We start from the raw sequence: 25684 nt of genomic DNA, 5'->3' as shown, positions 1-25684 counted from the left end.
GATGTAGAATATGTTGTGCACACAGCACACATCATTAGTTCAAGGTCATAGATGGTAGTTTTCAGGACTAGGATTTGAATCTCAGGCTTGTCATGATCTGAAGCATACAATTTTCATAACAAGCCATTTTATTTCACACTTTACTTTCTTCCTCATAGTTCTTTTCTACCCTCATCTCTGTAATAGCTGCACCCATACTCTCCGGTCCTACAGAATTCTCATGAAAACTCTGTTCCACCAAGTCCTACTTATTTTACTTTATTTCCTTCATCCTCTTCCACTCATATCAGGCTCAGCCAAAACTTTAGTGTCTTTTTTTTATTTGGTTTGTTTTTAGCTATTTTTACATTTTAAAAGCCATCCTCTTTTTTTTCTTTTTTCTATTAGGAATAAGTAGGTGGGAGAGGGACAGAGAGAGAGGGAAAGAGAGAATCCCAAGCTGGCTCCCTGCTATCAGCCTGGACCCCCACTTGGGCTCTACCTCACCAACAAGAGATCATGACCTGAGCTGAAATCCAGAGTTGGAGGCTTAACCCACTGAGCCACGCAGGCACCCCTGACAGTTTTGTTTTTAAGGTTAACATATACAAGTCCCAAAAAAGTCTTGGGTGAGGCTCCTCTCTTCACTGTGGTGAAGTTCAGTCATGTAAGACACTCTACATGGGAGGCAGTCTCACCCTTTCCACCTCTAGACTACATTTCCCAGAAGTTCTTTCGGCTCTAATCAACTTCCGTGGGAACCCAGAAACCTTTTTCTATTTTTAGGAAATATGTGGCTCCCAGGGACTGGCAAGCTCCATGGAGGAAGCTTATCTCCAGGATATGTGGGCTGTGTCCTGTGGGAGCCTAACCTGGAGACTGAGCGTGGATCTGGACGGCCCCTTGATGCGATATGGAGAGGGGAGCAAGGATATTTGCTTCACCCAGGTTTTTGCGCCTGCAGGAAATCGAAACACCAGGCGCCATCTTGTCTGAGCCGACTCCTTCCGGACTACATTTCCCAGAGGCCTCGCAGGAGCAGGGCCGCTCCTTCACTCGCTTGCCCGACCGTCGGCCTCCCGGGAAGGGTAACTGCAAGGTGAGCGGCCTAAGTTTTGGGGGGCTCCACCAGGCTGCGCAGGTGCGTCCGTAGGTTGACCGGGGCAACCTGAAGGTGCGGTCTGGGCGGGTCCGTAGTCTCGGCAGGTGTGACTTGGTGGGACTAGGGGAAGGGGCAAGAGGAACAGGATTCCATGTGTACGACTGTGACCTTATGTGACTGTGCGGCGTTCTGTGTAGGGGTGTGATTGTCTCTGTGGTGGGTGTGTCATTGCGACTGACCATGCGCGGACCTCTGTTTGCAGGTGTAACTGGAGATGTCAGTTGTAAATGTGTGGTTCTGACTGTGCTGCTCTGTGTGTCGGTGTGGCTGTCCCCATGGTGGGTCTGTGATAGTGTGCGTTCGTTTTGTGTGACATTGTGTGTAGGAGGTGGGGAGTGTACAGAACTTGTGATTATGCGACTATGACTGTTGCCTGAGGGGTGTATGTGTATGTGTGGTTGTGGTTTATGAGCGTTAGCAAAACTAAGCCTACTGCATATCTGTGACTATGTGAGGATGTGTAAGTATGAGCATGTAATTTTTTGTGGCACTGTGTGTGCAGTTGGAGGGTGCCTGTCATTGTTGCCAGGGTGGCAGTGTGCGTTGTCCCAGTGGTTGTGTGAGGTCAAGACAAGATTTTGGTCTTGGACAGCAGAGGCTTCTCCCCTTCTGACATGCTCAGACTGGAATGCTCCCAACAGCATAGACTCTGATCTCTCTCCATGAGTGGTAGGTGTGAGTCCAGAGCTACTACTGCTCTGGTCGTTTGGGCCACAAGGAAGGCCTGGCATCTCATGATTCCTTTCTACTTCCTCAGCTCTGCTCTTCTCAGATAGGTCCCCAGAGGAAGAAGGAGGAATGGCTGTTGACCAAGCCAAATAAAAGGTGCGATGAGGTTTACTTTTTGCTTTTCTTCTGGTTGGCCTTGTTTAACATAGACTCATCAAGTGACCTGGTTCCTACAAATTCTCATTAAAGAAAATGATGAGATGCTGTAGGGTGGGCACACAATCCCAGTATTCTCCATCATTTCTGTCTACATAGTGTTCACATATTAATTTAGAAAATAGCTCCATTTCTCCTATGTATTAAACTTTTGCTTCTTTTAACACACACACACACACACACACACACACACACACACACACACACACCATGATAAAAGAATTTGGAAAATGGAAAGTTACAGAGAGCAAAAGTAAGCTCCTACTACCCAGGTATAACCGCTGTCAATATTTTCGTCAATTTCCTCCTAATACATTTCCTTATGTACATACAGTATACATTATTTTCAAGATTGGAATCTCATAGCATTCATCATTTCATATCTTATGTTTTCAGGAAAAATTTATAGCTGTTATATAGTTAATTTTTCCTTTGTTAAAAATTCCTAAATATTAGATACACAAAAGTGCTTAAAATATAGACATTTTAAGAAGTAATTATAAAGGGCACCTCTAATATAACAGGAACCTGTGTCAGCCCTCCAGTCGCCTCTATTAGTCCTGCCCCAAGAATAAACTTCTTTTCACCTCTTTAAGTAACTCTGACTTTGGTGATAATGTATTTTCTTGTTGATGTTTAAAAACAAAAAAAAAGTTTACCTCATATCTACACATCCTTAAGCAATATAGTCTAGGTTTTCCTTTTTAACTTTATAGAAATTAATTCTGCTGGGTAGTGTTGTTTTGAGTCTTGTTTTTCCTCACAATATTGTATTTCTTAGACTTACCCTTATTGTTATACCACAGCTATATGTTTAGATATTGGTTGTTTCCTGTTTGGGGTTGATTTGAAAGGGCTGCTCTACACATATTTTTATAAGTACTCTGGTGCACATATGCATGCTTTCCTAGGGTATAAACATACAAATGGAATTGCTAAGCCAAAGGATATGTGTATATCTTCAAATTTACTAGATAATACTGAGCTGGTTTTCAATCTGGTTGTACCAGTTAAATTCCTACCAGCAGTTTATAAACATAGTCATCTGTTTTCTCTCTAATACCTTGGCATTTTAATTTTTTTCTCTGCAGATACGAAGGTATATCATATTGTTTTTAAGGTATAAAATACATTACAAAAGTAGAGAAATCAAAGAATATATGACTTGATGAATTTTTTTAAGTAAGCATATTCATTTAACCAGATCCCAAATCAGATTAGGAAATAGAACGTTACCAGCATTCCAGAAGCCTGATTCTTGTCCCACCCATTCACTACTCACCTTTCCCAAATATAACCATTATTCTATCTTCTACAGCCATAGATTAATTTTCCCTGTTCTGGAATTTTATATAAATAGTACCACACAATTTGTGCTTGGCTTTTTTTGTTTAACATTTTATTTCACATGTAATATGAATGTAATATGTAATAATATTATGTAGTATGAATATGCAAGATTCATCCATGTTGCTTCATGTAGTTGTGGGTCATTCATTATTATTGCTGTTTAAAATTACATTGTATGAATAGAACACAATTTATCCATTCCATTATTGATTGGCATTTGAGTTATTTTCAAGATTTCAGATTGGGCCTATTATGAACAAGGCTACTCTGAATATTCTTGTACATGTCTTTTGGTACACATATGAATGCACTCTGTTGGGTATATCCACAAGAGTGCAATATTTGTGTTGTAGGTTATGCATATATTCAGCTTTAAAATACACTGATAGTTTTCCTAAAAGATTTTTATCAATTTACACTCTCACTTCATTGTATGAGAACCGACTTTAGAACAGAAGCTTTGTTAGAAAGAAAAATAGTTTATAATAAAAAGGTCAGTCCACCAGTAAGATATTACCCTCCTAAATGTACATACCATTGTAAAATGTTTCAAATATATTTGACAGAACTAAAAGATGTAGTTGGACAAATCACAACCATAGTAGGGGATATTTAGCACTTTTCTCACTTTTCACAGCACTTCTCACTGACAGAGCAATCAATATAAAACCAGTAAAGTTGTATAATATTGGAACAGCGTAATTGACAAATGACCTACTTGACATATGTGGAACAATGTACCTTACAACTGCAGTATACATTATTTTCAGATGCATGAAACATTTATCTAAACTGATCATATGCTGGACCATAAAGGGAATCTCAATAAATTTTAAAGGACTGAAATAATACTGTATGTTTTCTTTTTAAAAAAATTTTTTTTTAATTTTTTTTTTTCAACGTTTATTTATTTTTGGGACAGAGAGAGACAGAGCATGAACGGGGGAGGGGCAGAGAGAGAGGGAGACACAGAATCGGAAACAGGCTCCAGGCTCTGAGCCATCAGCCCAGAGCCTGACGCGGGGCTCGAACTCACGGACCGCGAGATCGTGACCTGGCTGAAGCCGGACGCTTAACCAACTGCGCCACCCAGGCGCCCCTCTTTTTAAAATTTTTAAAAAAGTTTATTTACTTTTTTTTTTTTTTTTGAGACAGAGTGAGTGGGGGAAGGGCAGAGACAGAGAGGGAAACAGAAAATCTCAAGCAGGCTCTGTTCTGTCAGCCTATAGCCCAACACGGGGCTCAGTCCCACAAACCATGAAATCATGACCTGAGCTGAAACCAAGAGTCAGATGCTTAACCAACTGAGCCACCGAGGTGCCCCCATACTGTATGTTTTCTGATCACAGTGGAATTTGGCTAGATGTCAAAAACAAAAAGATGCCTAGAAATATCCGCAATATTTGGGATTTAAGCAATGTATTTATAAATAACAAGTGACCCAAAGAAGAAATTGCAATGGAAATTAAAAAATATTGGTAACTGTACGACAATGAAAATATATCACAATGTGTGGTGTTGCTAAAGCTGAACCTGAGGAAAATATATAGATCTGCTAGTAAAGAACATTGAAAAATTAGTGATCTAACTCAAGATGTTAAGAAAAAGTATACTAAAACCCAAAGAAAGCAAAAAATGGGAAATAATAAGAATTAGAGCTCAAGTAAAAATTTATGTATATTGAAATACAAAATGAATGTACAATAGAGAAAATTAATAAAGCCAAAAATTTTGTTTTTGGAATTAATAAAACTGATAAACCTTTAGAAAAATGTAAAGAAAAAAAAAAAAAAGAAATAAGACACAGATTACCAAGTCAGATGGGAGAAAGGCTGAGTTCTCACTTAATTCTTGGTTCATACCTGGGACTTAGTTGCACAATATAAGATGATTAGAACCTGAGCCTGGTGATCATCGTGCTGAGTCCCTTTTTATACTTCATCAGACATGTAAATTTCTGCTTTTAATACAGATTTCTATTGGATGTGATGTGTGTTTAAAGTTTTGCATGGTCTGCAATGTCATCACAGCTCATTGTCCTGTCATGAAGATGTACTGGGCTAGGCTAGGTGTTCTTAAAAAGAACTAAATCTTCCTAATTAATATCACTATTTAATTATTCGGGGTTTAATTTTGTTAATAAAATGTTTATTTCATAGGTGATAATAAGAATTGAGTTTGCAGTGAGCTCTCATTTGGGACATTCAGCTTATTATTTTATCATACCTTATTTCTACTTGGATTTGTGCGTGCCCACTTGTGCCGACTAACTGTGAAGTACCCTCTATCCAGGGTTATTGTGTGAGGCCACAGGTGTGATGGGCCCTTCCTGGTTTCAGTACAGTTTTTCCTATTTCATTTTTTGGAAGGTGGGAGGGGCAGAGGGAGAAAGAGAGAGAATCTTAAGCAGGCTCCATGCCCAGCGTGGAGTGCGATATGGGGCTCCATCTCACAACTATGAAATCATGACCTGAGCCAGAATTATGAGTCAGTCACTCAACTGACTGAATCACCTAGGCACCCCAGTTTTTCCTATTTCTAAGGCTGTTTTTTTTTTCAAAGTTCCTTGAGTCTATACTTTTCAGATTATATAGGTGGAAACAAGCACTTATACCAGAAATATAAATAATAAGATGAGAAAGAATACATATACCTATAATCACTCACTAATTATGGCTAGTTAAAAATTTTTTTATTCACTCTCTTTTGTGCACTTTATATTTTTCTCTCACATGTTATTATGGACTTAAAGCATTTTTCAATGTTGTAATCAACTGTTGGCTGTTGTAGACTCCATCATAATACAAGGAGGAGTGGCAGGAGAGGTATTCATAGTATATTGTATAAATTTTCACTATGTGGCCAAAGAGGGCCCCCTTTAGGAGTCTTTTTTATTTAACTTTTATTTATTAAGTAATCTCTACCTGCAGTGTAGGGTTTGAACCCCCAACCCTGAGATCAAGAGTTGCATGCTCTACTGATGGAGCCAGCCAGGCTCCCCTTAGGAGACTCTTAAAGGGAATCCTTTCAGCAGAGCACCTGATACTTTGAGAGTATCATCTTTTGGCAACAGCAGCAGCAGCAGCAGCAGCAGAACATGCCAATTTTTTTTCTGTTCTAAGACATGGAGTCAGCTACTACTCAGGAACCCTCTTTTCTTTTTTCTTCACTTCTCTCCTTTCCTACTTGGAATTGAATAAAAGACCAAATGCAAAAGACTCTCTTATACCTGAGAGTTTATGTTGAGCAAAAATGCTGCTATTGTTGGGCTACTTTAAGTGGCGCCAGAGCTCAAAAGTTTTTTTAAGGTTTAGTTAGTGTTCACATTGATTTTTTTTTTTTTTTTTTTGGCTTTCTTGTGGTAAGTCATTTTTTCAACCTTCAAAACTTTCTCATACTTTGATAGATTATTGGGGGCAAGGGGTTAGCAGTTAATTGAGGAAGTAATTAAATTTGAGATATTTCCCCAAGAAATGTCTATTATGGAATAGAATTTTTATTAAAAAAATTTTTTTAAATGTTTATTTATTTTTGAAGGAGAGAGAGAGGGACAGTGTGATGGGGGAGGGGCAGAGAGAGAGGGAGACACAGAATCTGAAGCAGGCTCCAGGCTCTGAGCTGTCAGCACAGAGCCTGACACGGGGCTCGAACTCACAAACTGCAAGATCATGACCTGAGCCGAAGTCGGACGCTTAACCAACTGAGCCACCCAGGTGCCCCAAAATTTGCTTTTTTAAAATGATCAAACAAGACTTAAATTTTATATTCAGGTGGGCACCTTCTTCCTCAGGAAAGGAGCTATGGGCACAACAGGTATGTGCCCCTGTTAAATATTAGCTTCATTACACAGTGATTGAAAACTCCAATGGTGACTCTGTGACTTCATAAGACTATTAACTTTCCTTATGACTCTATTTACCTAAAAATTAGCAGTCACAAGAGTAGGAGAGTTAGAATACAGATAGTATTTTTTCAAGATTAGCACTCAGTGTTTTGAGCAGGTTTACTCTGGATTAAAGTAATATCGGTTGTACAGGTGAAAAAATGAACTGAATGCCTGGAGTTTACTAAAGAGAATCGAGATTAGTGTCAGTCTCCCCAGTTTTATTGGGCCTATGCCCTTTCTGTCTTAATTACTTCCATCATCCCTTCTCCCAGCCAAAACCATGCAAAGATGTGCTGGTTCCCCTGTCCCATCAGCCATTCAGAATATTCATACCACCCTCAATTTCCTTGTCCTTAATAGGAAATAGAGTTATTGCCTCTTCCAACATGAATGGGAATGCCTTGGGGAAAGTAATGGACTGTCGTGGAAATTACATTAGGAAAGCATCTAAAGAACTGGGTTCTTTTTTTTTTTTTCAATATATGAAATTTATTGTCAAATTGGTTTCCATTACAACATCCAGTGCTCATCCCAAAAGGTGCCCTCCTCAATACCCATCACCCACCCTTCCCTCCCTCCCACCCCCCATCAACCCTCAGTTCTCAGTTTCAAGAACTGGGTTCTTAAAAGCTAACTTCACTCAGCATCTTTAGTCATAAGGAAAATGTAAATTAAAACCACAGTGAGATGCCACTTCATAGCTACAAGGATGCCTATGATGAAAAAGAGATAATAACAAGATGAAGATTTTGAGAAATTGCTGGTGGAATGCAACATGGTTCAACTTCTTTAGAAAACAGTTTGGCCGTTCTTCAAAAAGTTAAACAGTTGCCATATGATTTAGCAGTCCCATTTCTAGGTATATACTCAAGAGAACTGAAAACATTTATTCACACAAAAACTTGTCCATGAATGTTCATAGCAGCATTACTCACTATAGCCAAAAAGTGGAAATAATCCAAATGCCCATCAATTGATGAATTCATAAACAAAATGTGATATATCCATACAATGGAATATTATTCAGCAATAAAAAGGCATGAAGTTCTGATAACATTCTATAACATGGATATAAAAACATGCTAAATGAAAGAATCGAGTCACAAGAGGCCACATATCATATGGTTCCATTTATATGAAATGTCTAGAATAGGCAAGTCCATTGAGGCAGAAAGTGGATTGGTGTTTGCTCAGGGCTGATGCAGGAGGGGAAAATGGAGACTGTAAATGGGGTTTCTTTTAGGGGAAATGAAGATGTTCTAAAATTAGATTGTGGTGATATACTAAAAGACATAGAATTTAAATTTTTTAAATAATTGACTTAATACAGTATGTTGAAGATTATCTCAATAAAACTATTAAAACAAAAATCACAGCTAACCTAAAATTAGTGGAGGAGAGTCTGGATTGGCTATGACTTGATAATTATTGAAGCTAATGGGTATATGGAGGGTTTTCATACTATTTAAACTCTACTTTTGTGTATGTTTGGAAACTTCTGTATTAAAAAGTTAAAAAAAAAAACCCTCCAGAAATCATTATTGTGCTATATGCTAACTTGGATTAAATTAAAAATTAAAGTTAAAAGAAAAAAAAAAAGCAAAACTAACTTAAGACCTAATGGTGAAATACCAGAAATATTCACAATAAAATCAGGGAGAAAGCAATTTCAGCAGTTATTATTTAACCTTTTTTGTTTTTTTTTCTAAATCCATTAGAAAACTAGTACTCCATAGGAAATAACTAAAACACAATTGCTTTATTTTTTTCCTATAACTTCTAGTATCACGCTTCTCTAGGCCAGTTCATTTTCTGCCTATGGATAAGTGTTTCATTTATGGTTGGATAATAAACAGTCCTCTGGTTTCTTTCAGTCCAAAAATGGGTCTCATTTTAGTAATTAGAATGTTCATTTCACTGTACTAATCAATGCTGTGAACTTTTAAAAAAATTTAACCTCTTGGGGTGCCTGAGTAGCTTGGTTAAGTGTCTGACTCTTGATTTTGGCTCAGGTCAAGATCTCATGGTTCATGAGATTGAGCCCTACCTCTTGGGGCTCCTCATGAGGCTCTGCGTGGAGTCTGCTTAAGATTCTCTCTCTCCCCCTCTCTTTCTTCCCCTCCCCTGCTAGCACATGTGCTCTCGCTCTCTCAAAAAAAATAAAGATAAAACTTTAACCTCCTGGCTCCTTGAACTGGAAGCTTCCAGTGAAAAAGCTTGATGATTGCTTCTCTTTTTCCTCTGTCACACTAGACAACTCCTTGAAGTAGGAAGCAGCAAAAAGAGAGGAAAAGAAAAATCTTAATTGTATGGATGCTTATTCTCTGTTGCTTTGGGCCATGTTCAGATCTGCCTACTCCTTTTTTTTTTTTTTTTTAATGTTTTATTTATTTAAGAGAGAGAACACAAGCAGGGGAGGGGCAGAGAGAGAGGGGGACAGAGGATCCAAAGTGGGCTGTGCCCTGACAGGGTGATAGCAGTGAGCCTGATGCAGGGCTTGAAGATCTCTCAAACCATGAGATCTTGACTTGAGCCGAAGTCAGACGCTCAAACAACTGAGCCACCCAGGCACCCCACATCTGCCTACTTCTAAGGAGAGGGCAATGGCTCTACTCCAGGTAGCTGCTGCTTACAGTTCCTACATTCAGGCTTTGGGCATCAGTCCTCCATGGAGCTCTTCTCTAGAGCTGGAAATCCTTTTGGTAGGTTTAGAATAAACCTAGACCTTTGCCCACTCCTACTGCGGGGCCCATATCTAGTCCCAAGAGGGTATCAGGCCCCACAGTCTTTGTGCTTCCTAAACTCTGGAACATAAGGAAAGTTTTCCCAAGAACTCCTGTCACATTCTACTTGGAACCCTGGTGGCACTTGGGTCCTACTTTTCTGTCCTTGTGAGGTAGGAGAAATAACAGAGCACAGCAGTGCTTTCCAGAAATAGATCTTTCTCTCAAAGACAGCCTTCTCTCATACATGCTCCAATCTCCAGAATACCTTTAGAATAGATGTCGAATTGAACCAAAGGCACACAATCCGTTTGCAGCCAGCTCCTTTTGCAGGACACATAAGATGGCCAGGGTTCTCACTGTGGAATGGAGAGTTTCATGGTCCCTGTTGTCTTGTTCTTCTTCTCCAGGGCTTCTCCTAAACTGGGAATGAGAGAGGCATAGTTTAACATCCTATTACAAACTGAAAACTAGTACAAACAATAAGAGAATTCAAAAAGGTACACAGTCAATATCCAGAAATGAATAGAACTTTGTATACTTAAAAATAGATGGAAGATACATTGGAAAAAGTATAACAATAAGTAAATAATAATGTATATGTATAACATATTTATATATAACATAATAAATATAGGGGCGCCTGGGTGGCTCAGTCAGTTGAGCATGCAACTTTGGCTCAGGTCATGATCTCAGTTTGTGAGTTTGAGCCCCATGTCGGGCTCTGTGCTGATTGATGGCTTGGAGTCTGGAGCCTGCTTCAGATTCTATGTCTCCCTCTCTCTCTGCCCCTCTGCTGCTCGCTCTCTCTCTCTCAAAAATAAATAAACATTATAATATAAATATGTAATTTTAGATAAATATTGTGTTCGTTAATTTATATACTTATAATTATTATATTACATGTGCATTAATTACTATACTTACAATGTATACATATAATTAATAGCAGGCACAAAAATAGTATAAAATACCCAGGAATATCTGAAAAAGAAGTGAGCATGATACATATGGAGAAAACTTCATTGTTCCTGAAGGACACAAACATTGACTTGAGTAAATTGAAAAGTATTCCGTGTTCTAGGAAAGCAAGATTCAAAATCATAAAGGTGTCAAAACTCCTTAAAGTTAACGTATTCATTTTATGCAGCCCCAAGAAAAATACCAGTACCTTTTTTTTAAAATGATTTATGCTCATATGGGAAAGTAAGTCAGAATATCATGAAACTTTTGGAAGAGATGAGTAATGAAGGGTTATTTTTAAATTTTTATTTATATTTATTTATTATTATTACTTTTTAATGTTTTAACATTTATTTATTTTTGAGAGACAGAGAGAGAGCAGGAGCAGGGGAGGGGCAGAGAGAGGGAGACACAGAATCCCAAACAGGCTCCAGGCTCTGAGCCATCAGCACAGAGCCCGATGTGGGGCTTGAACTCACGAACCATAAGATCATGACCTGAGCCAAAGTCGGACGCTCAACCAACTGAGCCACCCAGGCGCCCCTATTTATATTTATTTTTTAATTTTTTTAGAGAACGTGTGCAGGTGGGGAAGAGGGGCAGAGAGAGAATCTTTTTTTTTTATAAGTTTATTTATTTTTGAGAAAGAGAGAGCACAAGCAGGGAAGGGGCAGGAGAGAGGGAGACACAGTATTTGAAGTAGGCTCCAGGCTCTGAGCTGTCAGCACAGAGCCCAGTGCGGGACTCAAACCCATCAACCGTTGAGATTATGATCTGAGCCAAAGTTGGATGCTTAACCAGTTGAGACACCCAGGGGTCACATAGAATCTGTCTTTTATGGATTTTTTTAACGTTCATTTATTTTTGAGACAGAGAGAGACACAGCATGAATGGGGGAGGGTCAGAGAGAGAAGGAGACACGGAATCTGAAGCAGGCTCCAGGCTCTGAGCTGTCAGCACAAAGCCTGACGCAGGGCTCGAACTCATGGACTGCGAGATCGTGACCTCAGCTGAAGTCAGATGCTTAACCAACTGAGCCACCCAGGCGCCCCTTTTATGGATTTTTTTAAAAAAAGTTTATGTATTTTGAGAGAGAGAGCATGAGCTGGGGGCAGGCAGAGATAGAGAGAGAGAGAAAATCACAAACAGGCTCCATGCTATCAGTGCAGAGCTCGACATGGGGCTCAGTCTCACCAATTGTGAGATCATGACCTGAGCTGAAATCAAGGGTAGGATGCTTAACTGACTGAGGCACCCATATGCCCCCATTTATTTTTAATCTAGACAGTCTGGCTTCAGGGTGTCCAAGGTTTTTTGTTTTTTGTTTTTTAAAGACTTTATTTTTTTAGAGCAGTTTTAGGCTTATAATAAAATCAAGAGGAAGGTACAGAGTTTTCCCACATATGCCCAAAGCCTCCTCATTCATTATCAACAACCCCCACCAAGTACATTTAGTACAACTGACGAACCTACACTGACACCCCATGATCATCCAAAGTTCATAGTTCAGATTATGGTTCATTCTTATACATTCTGTGGGTTAGGACAAATGCATAATGACATGTATCCATCATTATAGTATCGTACAGAGTGTTTCAGTGCCCTCCAAGTCTTCTGTGCTCTACTTATTCATCCCTCCCCCAGTCCCTGGAAACCACTGTTCTTTTTGCTATCTCCATAGTTTTGCTTTTTCCAGATTGTTATATAGTGTGAGTCATACTGTAGCAGGATTCTTGCACAGAGTCGTGACACTGAGGCTTTTCTTTCCAGGAAGCAACTTTACTCCTGCAGGCACTGCTCAGTTGGGTTCATATCCAAAGAACTGAGCCCCAAATGCCACGTGCCACAGTTGTTTAATATATTTTTACTTCTTTGTCTCCCATATATGGTAACACACAAACATGTAGTCTGATTAAGTGGTCTCATGTTACAAGGTCATTAGGGATGTTGTGAAGTATAGGAATAGCAAGATTGCCTTGAGGGTTTTTTTTTCTTTCCTTAGGAAGGGGACCTACCACAATACAGTCTGAGCCATTTTTCATATTGGCTTCTTTTACTTAGTAGTATGCATCTAAGCTGCCTTTATATCTTTTCATGGCTCTATAGCTCACTTCCTTTTATAACTGAATGATACTCTGTTGTCTGGATATGCCACAGTTTATTTAACCATTCACCTCCTAAAGGTTCCAAGTTTTGGGAATTAGTAATCAAGCTGCTATAAATATCTGTGTGCAAGTCTTTGTGTGGACATAAGTTTTCAGCTCCTTTGGGTAAATATTATGAAGCATGATTGCTGGATCATATGATAAGAGGATGTTTAGTTTTGTTAGAAACTGTCAAACTGTCTTACAAAGTGGCTGTACCATTTTACGTTCCCACCAGCAATGAATGAGAGTTCCTGTTGCTCCTCACCAGCATTTGGTGTTATCAGCGTTCTGGATTTTGGCCATTCTAATAGGTATGTAATGGAAGCAGCCTTTTATTGAGACATATTTTTAAATTACACGACATAGTTTTTAAATTATAGTAAATAGAGAGTGTGATGCTGGCCAAAGAATAAGGATGGATCACTGAATCAAAATAGAACCACAAATAAATCCAAACGTGTATCATCTATAATAATGGCATAGCATTTAAATCAATGCTGTAGTCACCTGCTGTAAGGCTCACTTTTCCCCCTCCTTGTTTCAACATATCTGAAGTCAGGATATATCTTATACAGTTTTTTTTTTTTTTCTTTCTTAGTGGCATAGAAAATAATAGTGAATTTTAAGTCAGATATATTATTCACATGTGACTTTGATACACTGGGGTAGCCAGCCTCTTCTGTGAGAGAAATTAAGTAGGATTCTTAACTGATATATCATAAATTTATAATCTTATACTGTAGTCTTTTATTAAGTAATATACCAAAATAAAATAATAGTTGATTAAAGACCTAAGTGTTGAAAAAGCGTTAAAAAAGAGGAGTTAAAAAAAATTTTTTTTATGTTTTCTTTTTGAGAGACAGAGAGACAGAGCACTAGTGGGGGCAGAGAGAGAGAAGGAGACACAGAATCTGAAGCAGGCTCTAGGCTCTGAGCTGTCAGCACAGAGCCCAATGCGGAGCTTGAACTCACGAACTGTGAGATCATGACCTGGGCCCAAGTCGGATGCTTAACTGGCTGAGCCACCCAGGTGCCCCTAAAAAAGAGAAGTTTATATAAATATGCATAAGTCAGAAAATTTTTCTTACCCCAAAGCTATGAAAGTTGACACTTTGACTGTTTTGCATGATAAAAACACATAAGCAAAATTAATTGTTTTTTTAAGAGCTATAGGGGAAGAATGAGGAGTGCCTTTGTGTATGGTGGGGGTGGGGGGTTGTCTTGGGGAGGTGGAAGTTGACAGACTATCTTGGGCTTGGGAAGTAAGAAGACTTGATTAAGTAAGTCTTAGTTCTTCTGATCGAAGCATACTGTGTTCTTGGCCAAACAGTATCATTTGGGTAAATGTGCCTGGGGACCTGAGTGAGGGCTGCAGAGGAGGGATCTGCTCAGGCAGGTCACAGCAGCTGTGTCTTGGGTTCAGAGCAACATCACTGAGGTGGGACAAAGTCTGGCCTGAATCATGTGGCTGAGGCAAGAACCTGGGTTAATCGGATGAAGGAGAGGAAATCTCAGTCTATATTCCTTTGAATCCACTAGCCAGGATCTATCATACTGTAGCTAAAGCCTGGGGCTTCTGGGATTGAAGGAGTCAGATTTATCCCATCCTCCCACTAACCACAGTTATAAGACCCAGAGTAGTCAACTGAAAGCTGGAAAGCCAGTGTGATTTCTACAGCATTCTTTGCTTCCCCAGCTCTGCTTTCTCAAAACACTATCCTTTCTCAGGAAAACAGCCCCAAGGAGAACTGATCCTCTCCTGCAATACTGAAAGAAAGCCATGGCCCAGGTAAGTTGATGCTTTTTCTTTCCTGACATTTAGTTTCAAATAAAAAAAAATGTTTTAATGGTCATGTATTTGTTTTCCTACTCCTGACATTTCTAGCTATCAGGTTTGCCCTTCAGGATCCTTGGTCCCCTTTTCTCCTCAGTCTAACCAGATAATCCTTTACCATTCTTTATTTTTTTTAAATAATTTTTTTAACATTTATTTGTTTTTTGAGAGACAGACAGAGACAGCATATAAGTAGGGGAGGGCAGAGAGAGAGGGAGACACAGAATCTGAAGCAGGCTTCAGGCTCTGAACTGTCAGCACAGAGACTGATGCAGGGCTCAAACCCACAAACCATGAGATCATGACCTAGGCTGAAGTCGGACGCTTAACCAACTGAGCCACCCAGGTGTCCCAGTCCTTTACCATTATTTTTTTTTTAATTTTTTAAATGTTTATTTTTGAGAGAGAGAGAGACAGAGTGTGAACAGGGGAGGAGCAGAGAGAGAGGGAGACACAGAATCTGAAGCAGGCTCCAGGCTCTGAGCTGTCAGCACAGAGCCCAACATGTGGCTCCAACTCAAAAACCGCGAGATCATGACCCCAGTCAAAGTCAGATGCTTAACCGACTGAGCCACCCAGGTGCGCCACCAATCCTTTACCATTCTTAAGTGCCCCCTATTTTTAATTTTTTGAGGAACTTCCATACTGTTTTCCACAGTGACTACACCAGTTTGCATTCCTACCAACAGTGCAAGAGAGTTCCTTGTTCTCCATATCCTTGTCAACACTTGTGATTTTTTTGTTTTTGATTATAGCCATTCTGACAGGTGTGAGGTGATATCTTATTGTAGTATTGATTTGCATTTCCTTGATGATGAGTGATGTTGAGCATCTTTTCAATGTGTCTGTTGGTCATTTGTATGTCATCTTTGGAGAAATGTCTGTTCATATCTTCTGCCCACTTTTTAACTGGATTATTTGTTTTTTGGGGTATTGAGTCAGAGCAGTTCTTTATATATTTTGGATACTAACCCTTTATCGGATATGTCATTTGCAAATATCTTTTCCCATTACATAGGTTGCCTTTTAGTTTTGCTGATTGTTTCCTTTGCCGTGCAGAAGATTTTTATCTTGATAAGGTCCCAATAGTTCATTTTTGCTTTTGTTTCCCTTGCCTCGGGAGACATATCTAAAAAGATGTTGCTTCAGTTGATGTTAGAGAAATTACTACTGTATTTTTTCTAGGAATTTTATGGTTTCAGATCTCACATTTAAGTCTTTAATCCATTTTGAGTTTATTTTTGTGCATGGCGTAAGAAAGTGATCCAGTTTCATTCTTTTGCATGTTGCTGTCCAGTTTTCCCAGCACCATTTGTTGAAGAGACTGTCTTTTTCCCATTGGATATTCTTGCCTCCTTTGTCATAGATTAATTGACTGTACAATTATTGGTTTCTTTCTTGGCTTTCTGTTCTGTTCCATTAATCTATGTGTCTATTTTTGTGCCAGTACTATACTGTTTTGATTACTACAGCTCTGCAATATAACTTGAAGTCTGGAATTGTGATACCTGCATTTTTTTCCTTTTCAAGATTGTTTTGGCTAGCTATTCAGGGTCTTTGGTGGTTCCATACACATTTTAGGAGTGTTCTAGTTCTGTGAAAAATGCTGTTGGTATTTTGATAGGGTTTGCATTAAATCTGTAGATTGCTTTGGATATTATAGACATTTTAACAATATTTGTTCTTCCAGCCCATGAGCATGGAATGTCTTTTCCATTTGTTTTTGTTTTCTTCGATTTCTTTCATTAGTGTTTTATAGTTTTAGAGTATGGGTCTTTCACCTCTTGCTTATTCCTAGATTTTTTTTTTTAAAGATTGTGTTTTTTTTAAGTAATCTCTACACCCAATGTGGAGCTCAAACTTACAACCCCGACATCAAGAATCCCATGCTCTACTGACTGAGCCAGCCGGGCACCCCCAAATATTTTATTATAAAATAAACTGATTACTCTTGCATCTATTTTTAAGATCCTAAAAGATAATGATTGAGTGATACCAATGTAATTGCTCGTTTTCTTTACCCCACAATACAAATGCAGTAGCCTCTGAATTGTCTCCCTTATTACACAAGTAATACATATGTTTATTGTTTCAGGGCTCAGTGGTGTTCAGTGATGTGTCTGTAGACTTCTCGCAGGAGGAGTGGGAGTGCCTGGACTCTGGTCAGAGGGACTTGTACAGAGATGTGATGTTGGAGAACTATAGCAATCTGCTGTCAATGGGTAAGGGCTCCTATACCAGTAATTTAGAGTTCTCCTCTGGAATGTTTCTTTTCCACAGTGAATTTCCCAGCTGCTTTTCAAGTTACCAGCTGAATTTCTGCTCCCTATCCCAAAAAAATGGTTTGAGCTGCAATGAAAAGGAAGAGTTGGAAGTGGGCAACTGCAATGACTGTGGCTGAAGCGTCATCCTTTTTCTCTGGCTGTTCCTGTAGTGGCATCTCTTCTTTGGTCATCAAGGGACTGGATCTGATTTCTGGATCTGGTTTACCCACCGCATAACCATGTTCCATATCTTTTCTTGTGAGCAGGATTTTACATTCCTAAGCCTCAAGTCATCTCCTTATTGGAACAAGGGAAAGAGCCCTGGATGGTTGGCAGAGAGCTGACAAAAGGCCTATGTTCAGGTGAGTGAGAAATGATTGGGCGGGAGCAAGGCACTACAGCTGATCCGTAAAGGAATAGCACCTTTGGGTGTTATCTAGACTTGTGGGGAAAAAGTAAGTCCTTTTAGCATGAGTTTACAAATGACCTGTTTCATTCCTTCTCTCACTTACTACTCTTTCTACTACTTTTTGCCGACACCCCTCGTAACTTCGGGTAGAAGGTGCCCTTTACTTCCCCTCCAGTAAAACTCTTACCTGTATTTGAGAATCAGTTTCTTGCTAGCTTTTCTTCCTCTTGGACTCCTCTAAATGTTTTCTGTTACCACCCCCCCAAAAAACATGTGTGTGTATGTGCACTGCCCCTCCTCCAAGTACTCGTCTTCATTAACATTACTTGTTAGTGACTTGTTTTGTCAGTTTGTTGTGCGTTTTTCCTTTACCTAATGTTTTTCATTTATTAATGTGTGCAAGGGAGTCTGCCAGGTGCTGCAGTTTGCTAATCATGTATGTTACTAAGAACTGGAGTCAAAAAAAGTAGGGCTAAAATATATCCATAAACAATCAGAATATCCATAAAAAAGTAGAATCTAGTAAAGAGAATCAGGAAGCTTAGCAGAAAGTCAGAGGCTAAATATGCAGAAGTAGAAAACCCATACTGAGGGGCACCTGCGTGGCTCAGTCGGTTAAGCATCCAACTTCAGCTCAGGTCATGATCTCATGGTTGGTGGGTTCGAGCCCCACGTCAGGCTCTGTGCTGACAGCTTGGAGCCTGCAGCTTGCTTCAGATTCTGTGTCTCCCTCTATATCTATCCCTCCCCAACTGCTGTTCTTTCTCTCTCAAAAATAAATAAACATTAGAAAAAATTAAAGAAAAAAAAAGAAAATCCATACTGAAATAGTAGTTGAGAGTCTTGTATGTGATTGTAGTCACCATCTATGATGGACAGTGTTGGGAAAAACAGAAAGGTCTGTGCCTATAACGGAAAGGGAGAGGTGGCAGAGGAAGAGAGATTTAGGATAAAGTGTTACCTTATCTTAAAGGCTCCAGGAGAGCATTACTGTCTAGTAAGCATTGGTCCTTGTGCTGGGATTACAGCACTGAACAAAAAATTCAGAGTTTTGCTCTTCTGAAGCCTATGTCCTATAAGGTGAGAGAGAGAAAAAAAATAGATATATTCATAATGTCAGATGGTGGTAAGTGATATGAAGGGAGGGTAGAGAAGGCCTCTTTGATGAGGTAATATTTTAACCAGGGCCTGAAGAAAGTGAGGGAACAAGTAGTGTAATATCTGGTAGAAGAGATTTAGGAAGAAGGAAAAGGAAGAACAAAGTCCCTGGGAGCTTTTTTGGCTCCTCCCATTATGGTTGGAGCAGAATAAATAAGCAAAGAGGGACTTGTGTGAAAGGAGATCAGCAAAGTAGCAGGATGTACATGTGTTTGTGTTTGCGTGTTAGGTGCAGGTGGGAAGTGGGTATACCTGCAGATGATTTGGGGTGTGGTGGGCCTTGGTACGGGCTTTGAATTCTATTCTGAATGAGATGATTTGAGCAGAGGAGTGACATCATGTTTTTAAAGGATCACTCTAACTCAGAGGTTGCTGATTTTGGATTCTTTTGGATAAAATTTAGGGAGTTCATGAACTTGGATGAAAAGAAAAAATGCATCTTTATATTTAGTATCCTCTAATTGAAATTTAGCATATCTTCCTATTATGGTGTATGAAACAAACCATAGCAGGAGTTCCTATGATTTTGACATGAATGGAAATCACAGATATTTTCATATCATTTTACTGTTGTGGGTTTTTAAAAAATGTTTTTATTTATTTTTGAGACAGAGATAAAGCACAAGCTGGGGACGGGCAGAGAGAGAGGGAGACAGGAACCAAAGTATGCTCTGCATTGACAGCAGAGAGTCTGATGCAGGGCTTGAACCCATGAGCTGTGAGATCATGACCTGAGCTGAAGTCGGACACTTAGCTGACTAAGCCACCCAGGTGCCCCCTGATTTTACTGTTAATGTAGACATAGTGAAAAAATCATTTGTGCCCATCAATATTTCAGAATTACTGTAGTACTAGGCTCAGTGCTAGGTCTTACTATTTAAGATATAAAGAAAACTCCAGGCAGAGGGAAGAACCGCTGTGTGGCCCTGCTAGGAGGGGAAAGCTTGGTGTGTTTGAAGAACTGAAAGAAAGCCAGTGTTACTGGGCCCATGAGCAAGTGAGAGAGGAGTGTGAGTCAAGACTGGAGATCGTTTAGCCTTTGCCAGTGAGTATGGGGAATTTGGTTTTGAGCAGTGGAAGGCCAGGCCACATTAATTTTGGTTGCTGAATAGATTAAAGAGTCTGAGAACTTGGTGAGGTGATGGGCTGGGAGGCTACTGCAGTGGTCTAAGTAGGAGGTGATTCTGGTTTGGAAGAGGCCATTCATTGGCAGTGGACATAGAAGAGGACAGTTTTAAAAATTACTTAGGAGTTTAACTAGGTGAAAGTTGCTGAAAGATCATATGGGGATAGAAGAGAAAAGATTATGCTGGAATGGATTCCTTGTTTCTGGCTTGAGATGGTCCGTTAGGCTCCATTTTATTTGCCTAAAATCCCCATTTTGGGTAAAAAATTCTTTCATAATAATAGCTATCAAATACTGAGCACTTTACTCAAAGACATTTACATGCATTATTCCTTACTCTCCCAGTAATCATTAGATAAGGATTATCTCCCATTTGTAGAAGAGGAGATGGGGACTTAGAAAGATGAAATAATTGCCCAGAAACATACAGTGAGTGGCTGTCAGAGTTGGAATTCCACTCCAGTCAGTTTGCTTCTGGTTCCTGTCATGTTTCCATGACAGTATTTTTTTTTTTAATTTTTAACCTTTATTTATTGTTGAGAAAGAGAGAGAGACAGAGTGTGAGTGGGGGAGGAACAGAGAGAGGGAGACACAGAATCCGAAGTAGGCTTTAGGCTCCAAGCTGTCAGCACAGAGCCTGATGCAGGGCTCAAACCCACGAACCGTGAGATCATGACCTGAGCTAAAGTCAGACGCTTAACCTACTGAGCCACCCAGGTGCCCCACCATGACAGTATTTTGCACTGTCTTCTTTTCTTTCTGTCTGCCTCAAACTTTAGCTGCCTCCTCTGTCAGTCACTGCAGTGGTACATGAGCAAGTCTCTCTCTTCTCACGAGATCAGCACCACAAAACTCCAAGGCAAGCAGTATTTTTACTGAATCACTAGAACATAACATATTCTGAGTCTTCCCTATAGGCTACTCACATCAGTTTAGTTCCAAACCTTAGACTTACTTTAGGCTCTTCTCCCTTGTGGCTAGCCCTCTCTCTTTCAAATTGCGGCCAATATATCTTTACTTTGGAACCTATTCTGTTTCCACCCCAACTGGGAGTGCTACAGTTCTGATACTAAGTACCCAGAGTTAGCATAGACCCCACAACACAGTAGGGTTTTACTCAAGACTGCCCTTCCTCCCTTTCTTTTTTTTAAGTTTTTTTTTAAATGTTTATTTATTTATCTTAGAGAAAGAGCTAGGGCAGGGGAGGGAGAGAGAAAGAATCCCAAGTAGGCTCCATGCTGTCAGTGCAGAGTGTGATGCAGGGCTCGAACTCATTCACTGTGAGATCATGACCTGAGCCAAAACCAAGAGTTGGACGCTTAACCAGCTGAGTCACCCAGGTGCCCCCTATCTTTGTTAATTTATTAAAAAAATTTTTTTTATTAGAGAGTGAGAGTGTGAGCAGGGGAGGGAGAGAGAGAAAGAATCCCAAGCAGACTTCACACTGAGAGTGGAGCCTGACACAGGGTTCGATCCCATGACCCTGGGATCATGACCTGAGCTGAAGTCAAGAGTTGGATGCTCAACCGGCTGAGCCACCCAGGCACCCAAAGACTGCCCTCACTTTAGATGCCAGCTGCGAGTCTTGGGGTTCTTAGAGGCCTACACTTGTGAGCAACTGGCTATAAATTTGGGGATTTCCACGAGTATAATAATTTCCTGCAAGTATAATAATTTGCTATAATGATTCACAGAACTCAGGAAAGCTCTATACTTATAACTGCAGTTTTACTCTGAAGGATACATATTAGGGCAAGGTCTAGTGGGCTTCCAGATGCAGAGGTTCTATGCCCTCTCCCCGTGCAATCAAAGTGTGTCACCTTCCCAGCACATCGAGTGTGTTCACCAACCAGAAAACTCCACTGAGCTTTGGTGTCCAGAGTGTTTTTTAGAGTTTAATTACTTCGGCATGATCGATTGAGTCACTGGCCACTCAGTCTCTGGCTCCTCTCTTATCCCCAGAGGTCAAGTAGCTGAAAGTCCAGTCCCCATTCTGTAGCTATCTAGGGATCTGCCATGAATCACTTCATTAGCATAGCAAAAAAACCACTCCTATCACTCAGGAAATTCCAAGGGTTTTTTAAGTTCTGGGACAAAGACCAAATTTATTCTTTATGATACCACAGAGCCCAAGAATCTTCCCCTATACGTATTTATTCCTCTTAGGAAATCTTTAATGGAGGTCAGAAAATTATTCACTTTTTGTAATACAGATAGTATGATGGTACACTGTGGTTTCTTATACACACATACATCCATGCTTACATAGATGTATATATAATTTGTAATCTCTTAATATGCCCAAGTATTGTATATTTATCATCCTTTCCTTATGATTCTGATCCATATCACTATTTGAGAATCATTGTGGTTTCCTGTTTCTGTAGTCTCTTCCCTCCACATTCTGCATTATATCTCATTAATTTCAATGCATTCTTTTGGTCCATTTTCAGATTAAACAGATATATTTGATAACTGTATGTCATTTACTACCAGATCTTATTTTCACTTTAACTTTTCCATTTCTATTATAAAAGTTTAACTTTTCACAAATGGGGGGCAGGGGGAGGAGAATATTTATCATTTCATTTTCTTTCAGATCTGGAATCAATGTGTGAAAACAAGTTATTATCTCTGAAGAAGGAAGTTTATGAAATAGAATCATGCCAGAGGGAGATAATGGGACTTACAAAGCATGGCCTTGAGTACTCCAGTTTTAGAGACATTTTGGAATATAGAAGCCACTTTGAAAAACAACTGGGATATCAAAGTGGGCATTTAAGCCAAGAAATATTCACTCATGAATACATGCCCACATTTATTCAACAGACATTCTTTACTCTACATCAAATAATTAATGAAGAAAAGCCCTATGAATGTAAAAAATGTGGAAAGGTTTTTAGTCAGAATTCACAATTTATTCAACATCAGAGAATTCATATTGGTGAAAAATCTTATGAATGTAAGGAGTGTGGGAAATTCTTTAGTTGTGGCTCACATGTTACTCGACACCTGAAAATTCATACTGGTGAAAAACCCTTTGAATGTAAGGAATGTGGAAAGGCCTTCAGTTGTAGCTCATACCTTTCTCAACATCAGAGAATTCATACTGGTAAGAAACCCTATGAGTGCAAGGAATGTGGGAAGGCCTTTAGCTATTGCTCAAATCTTATTGACCATCAGAGAATTCACACTGGTGAAAAACCCTATGAATGTAAAGTATGTGGGAAGGCCTTTACTAAGAGCTCACAACTTTTCCAACATGTGAGAATTCATACAGGTGAGAAACCCTATGAATGTAAGGAATGTGGCAAAGCTTTTACTCAGAGCTCAAAGCTTGTTCAGCATCAGAGAATTCACACTGGTGAAAAACCCTATGAATGCAAGGAGTGTGGCAAAGCCTTTAGTAGTGGCTCAGCACTTACTAATCATCAGAGAATTCACACTGGGGAGAAACCCTATGATTGTAAGGAATGTGGGAAAGCTTTTACTCAGAGCTCACAACTTCGTCAACATCAGAGAATCCATGCTGGTGAGAAACCCTTTGAATGTCTTGAATGTGGGAAGGCCTTTACTCAGAACTCACAACTTTTTCAACATCAGAGAATTCATACAGATGAAAAACCATATGAATGTAATGAATGTGGAAAGGCCTTTAATAAATGCTCAAACCTTACACGACATCTGAGAATTCATAGTGGTGAAAAGCCCTATAACTGTAAGGAATGTGGGAAGGCATTTAGTAGTGGCTCAGATCTCATTCGTCATCAGGGAATTCACACTGATGAATAATAAAAGTTAAAGCTCTTGTCACTTTCCTCATATTTTAAACGAAAAGAAATTAATATTTGATAGTTACCCTTTCACTATTTTTTATTTTTAAATTTTATTTTATATTTCTTTTTAATCCAGATATATTTCACTCTAAATTATGAATTAAGATTCTAAATTGACATTTGCATATTCTCTGTCCCCCAATCTGTACTAAGGGCAGTTTTTCAATAATTCTTTCCTTCCCCATTATTTTGTTCTGCCTTCTTGGTGACACATTATATTCTTGTTTATATTTGCTTGTACTTTTTCTTCTCCGATCTATATATTTGTGCTTATACCAATATCACAGTGTTTAAAATTGTGTGACCTTGTTATTTTTTAATTGTGGAATTATATCCTTGGTTTTGAAGTCAGTATTAATCATTTGTTCATGTTACAAATTTATACTTTCTTACATAAAACAGAAAGACAGAAAAACAGAAACTAAAAAGCCAAGATTAATTGTAATCATACCAGCTATAGATGACTACTCTTAAGTTGGTAGAGCAAATCCTACCAGATTTTATTTTTAAAGAAGTCATGGTATACATGTTATCCCTTCACCTGTTTTGATCATGCCAAAAAAATATGGTTGCCATTTCAGTAAATCTAGGTTTTTAAAATGATATATATATACTTTATGACTTTTTAAAATGACTTTATTACTCATGTTTTGTTTGCATCTGAACATTTGCAGTTATGAAATCTGCCCTGATTCGTATGGCCAAAAATTTAACTTTGGATATTTCTTTCTTTTAAAATATGTTTTATTTTTATTTTTTTAAATGTTTATTTATTTTTGAGAAAGAAAGAGTTGGGGAGGGACTGAGAGAGGAGACACAGGATCTGAAGCAGTCTCCAGGCTCTGAGCTGTCAGCATAGAGCCTGATGTGGGGCTCAAACTCACGAACTGTGAGATTATCAACTGGGCTGAAGTTGGCCGTTTAACTGACTGAGCCACCCAGGTGCCCCAAAACATCTGTTTTAATTGTTGAAATTATCCACATTTTCTCTCCATAAACTGTTTTGCTCCTTTTCATCAACTCTAATCCCAATCTCATACTAGAAAGGTAATTAAACCACTGTTATCAAAGTGTTTATCCTTCTAGTTTTGTTTTGTTTTGGTTTTACTTTTTACTTATATATGTTAGTGACTTTTTTTTCTCATGTATTAGTAAAAATAATCATGCTATATGTATTGGTTTGTTGTGAAGATTCAATGAATTAATAAATGTAAAGTGCTTAGAACTATTCCTATCACATAGTAAATGTTTAGTGAAAGTCCACTATCATCAATGATACACTCATTTCCATAGTTTTCTTCATTATTATTTGTGGAAAGGATTTTAACCATGTTCTTTACCTTTGTCTAAATCAAAGAATTCATAATGAAAAAAGAGAAATGAATGAAATAAGTATTGGAAAGCTTTTCTCATCACTCATTATCCCGCATGGAAATTTAAAAGGAAAAGAAAAAGAATGTATGAATAGTCTTCCTTCAGACTTCATCTTCTATGCTGCACAAAAATTAATGTCAGTCTGAAACCCTGTGGATATAATGATGAGTAGTTAAAAAGACAGCTGTCAAAAAACAAGAAGAGATAAGTATATTTTTCCTAGTAATTAGTTACCCCCAAAGCAGAAAACATACAAGCCACATTTTTTTTTTTTTTTAACCAGAATCAGGGGAAGAAACAGTAACAATAGGATACCCATCAAATATCTGAATTTTAACTTAGTGCCCCCTATTGATTAACATGGGTTAAGGAACTAAGTCCTTAATATATGTATTATTTAAATGTGAATGAAAATGAGAACACGAATGAAAAACCTGTGAATGGCAGGTTGTATTGGAAGTTTTATAAACCAATATGCACGTATATCTCTTATAGAGACATCATTAATAAATTCAATATAGAACCCAAGGAGCTTAAACAAGCAAAAATAAGTCTAAAACGTGGGTAGAGAAAGGCATTGTTAGTTAT

The 25684-nt window shown here is 38.8% G+C and overlaps 1 protein-coding gene across 15 annotated transcripts; it reads left to right on the top strand.

Moving 5' to 3' along the window:
* The first annotated feature begins 755 nt into the window (after positions 1-755).
* ZNF383 (zinc finger protein 383) lies at positions 756-24950 on the top strand. Of its 15 annotated transcripts, none has more exons than XM_086691062.1 (7): positions 756-1078; positions 1899-1966; positions 13331-13406; positions 14824-14884; positions 17025-17151; positions 17460-17555; positions 22486-24950. In XM_086691062.1, exons 4-7 carry the CDS (start codon positions 14876-14878, stop codon positions 23676-23678), a joined length of 1425 nt encoding a protein of 474 aa, XP_086547188.1. In that variant the 5' UTR covers positions 756-1078; positions 1899-1966; positions 13331-13406; positions 14824-14875; the 3' UTR covers positions 23679-24950. The 15 variants fall into 15 exon arrangements, with proteins under 15 accessions (XP_086547188.1, XP_086547193.1, XP_086547190.1 ...); XM_086691067.1 differs by having other exon boundaries at positions 14792-14884; XM_086691064.1 differs by having other exon boundaries at positions 756-1120.
* The last annotated feature ends 734 nt before the right edge of the window (positions 24951-25684 follow it).

This window comes from Puma concolor, chromosome E2, assembly GCF_028749965.1.
Source record: "Puma concolor isolate L17-30 chromosome E2, mPumCon1.1.hap2, whole genome shotgun sequence".
NCBI lineage: Eukaryota > Metazoa > Chordata > Mammalia > Carnivora > Felidae > Puma > Puma concolor.
Note: the sequence above shows the minus strand (reverse complement) of the source record. Positions and strands in the feature narration are given on the sequence as shown.

Bases quoted from the DNA above. Each gene is read 5' to 3' on its own strand.
- ZNF383 (XM_025914522.2), top strand. The intron at 17,152-17,459 runs GTAAGGGCTCCT...TCTTGTGAGCAG, and splicing joins TAGCAATCTGCTGTCAATGG to GATTTTACATTCCTAAGCCT. The intron at 17,556-22,485 runs GTGAGTGAGAAA...ATTTTCTTTCAG, and splicing joins GACAAAAGGCCTATGTTCAG to ATCTGGAATCAATGTGTGAA.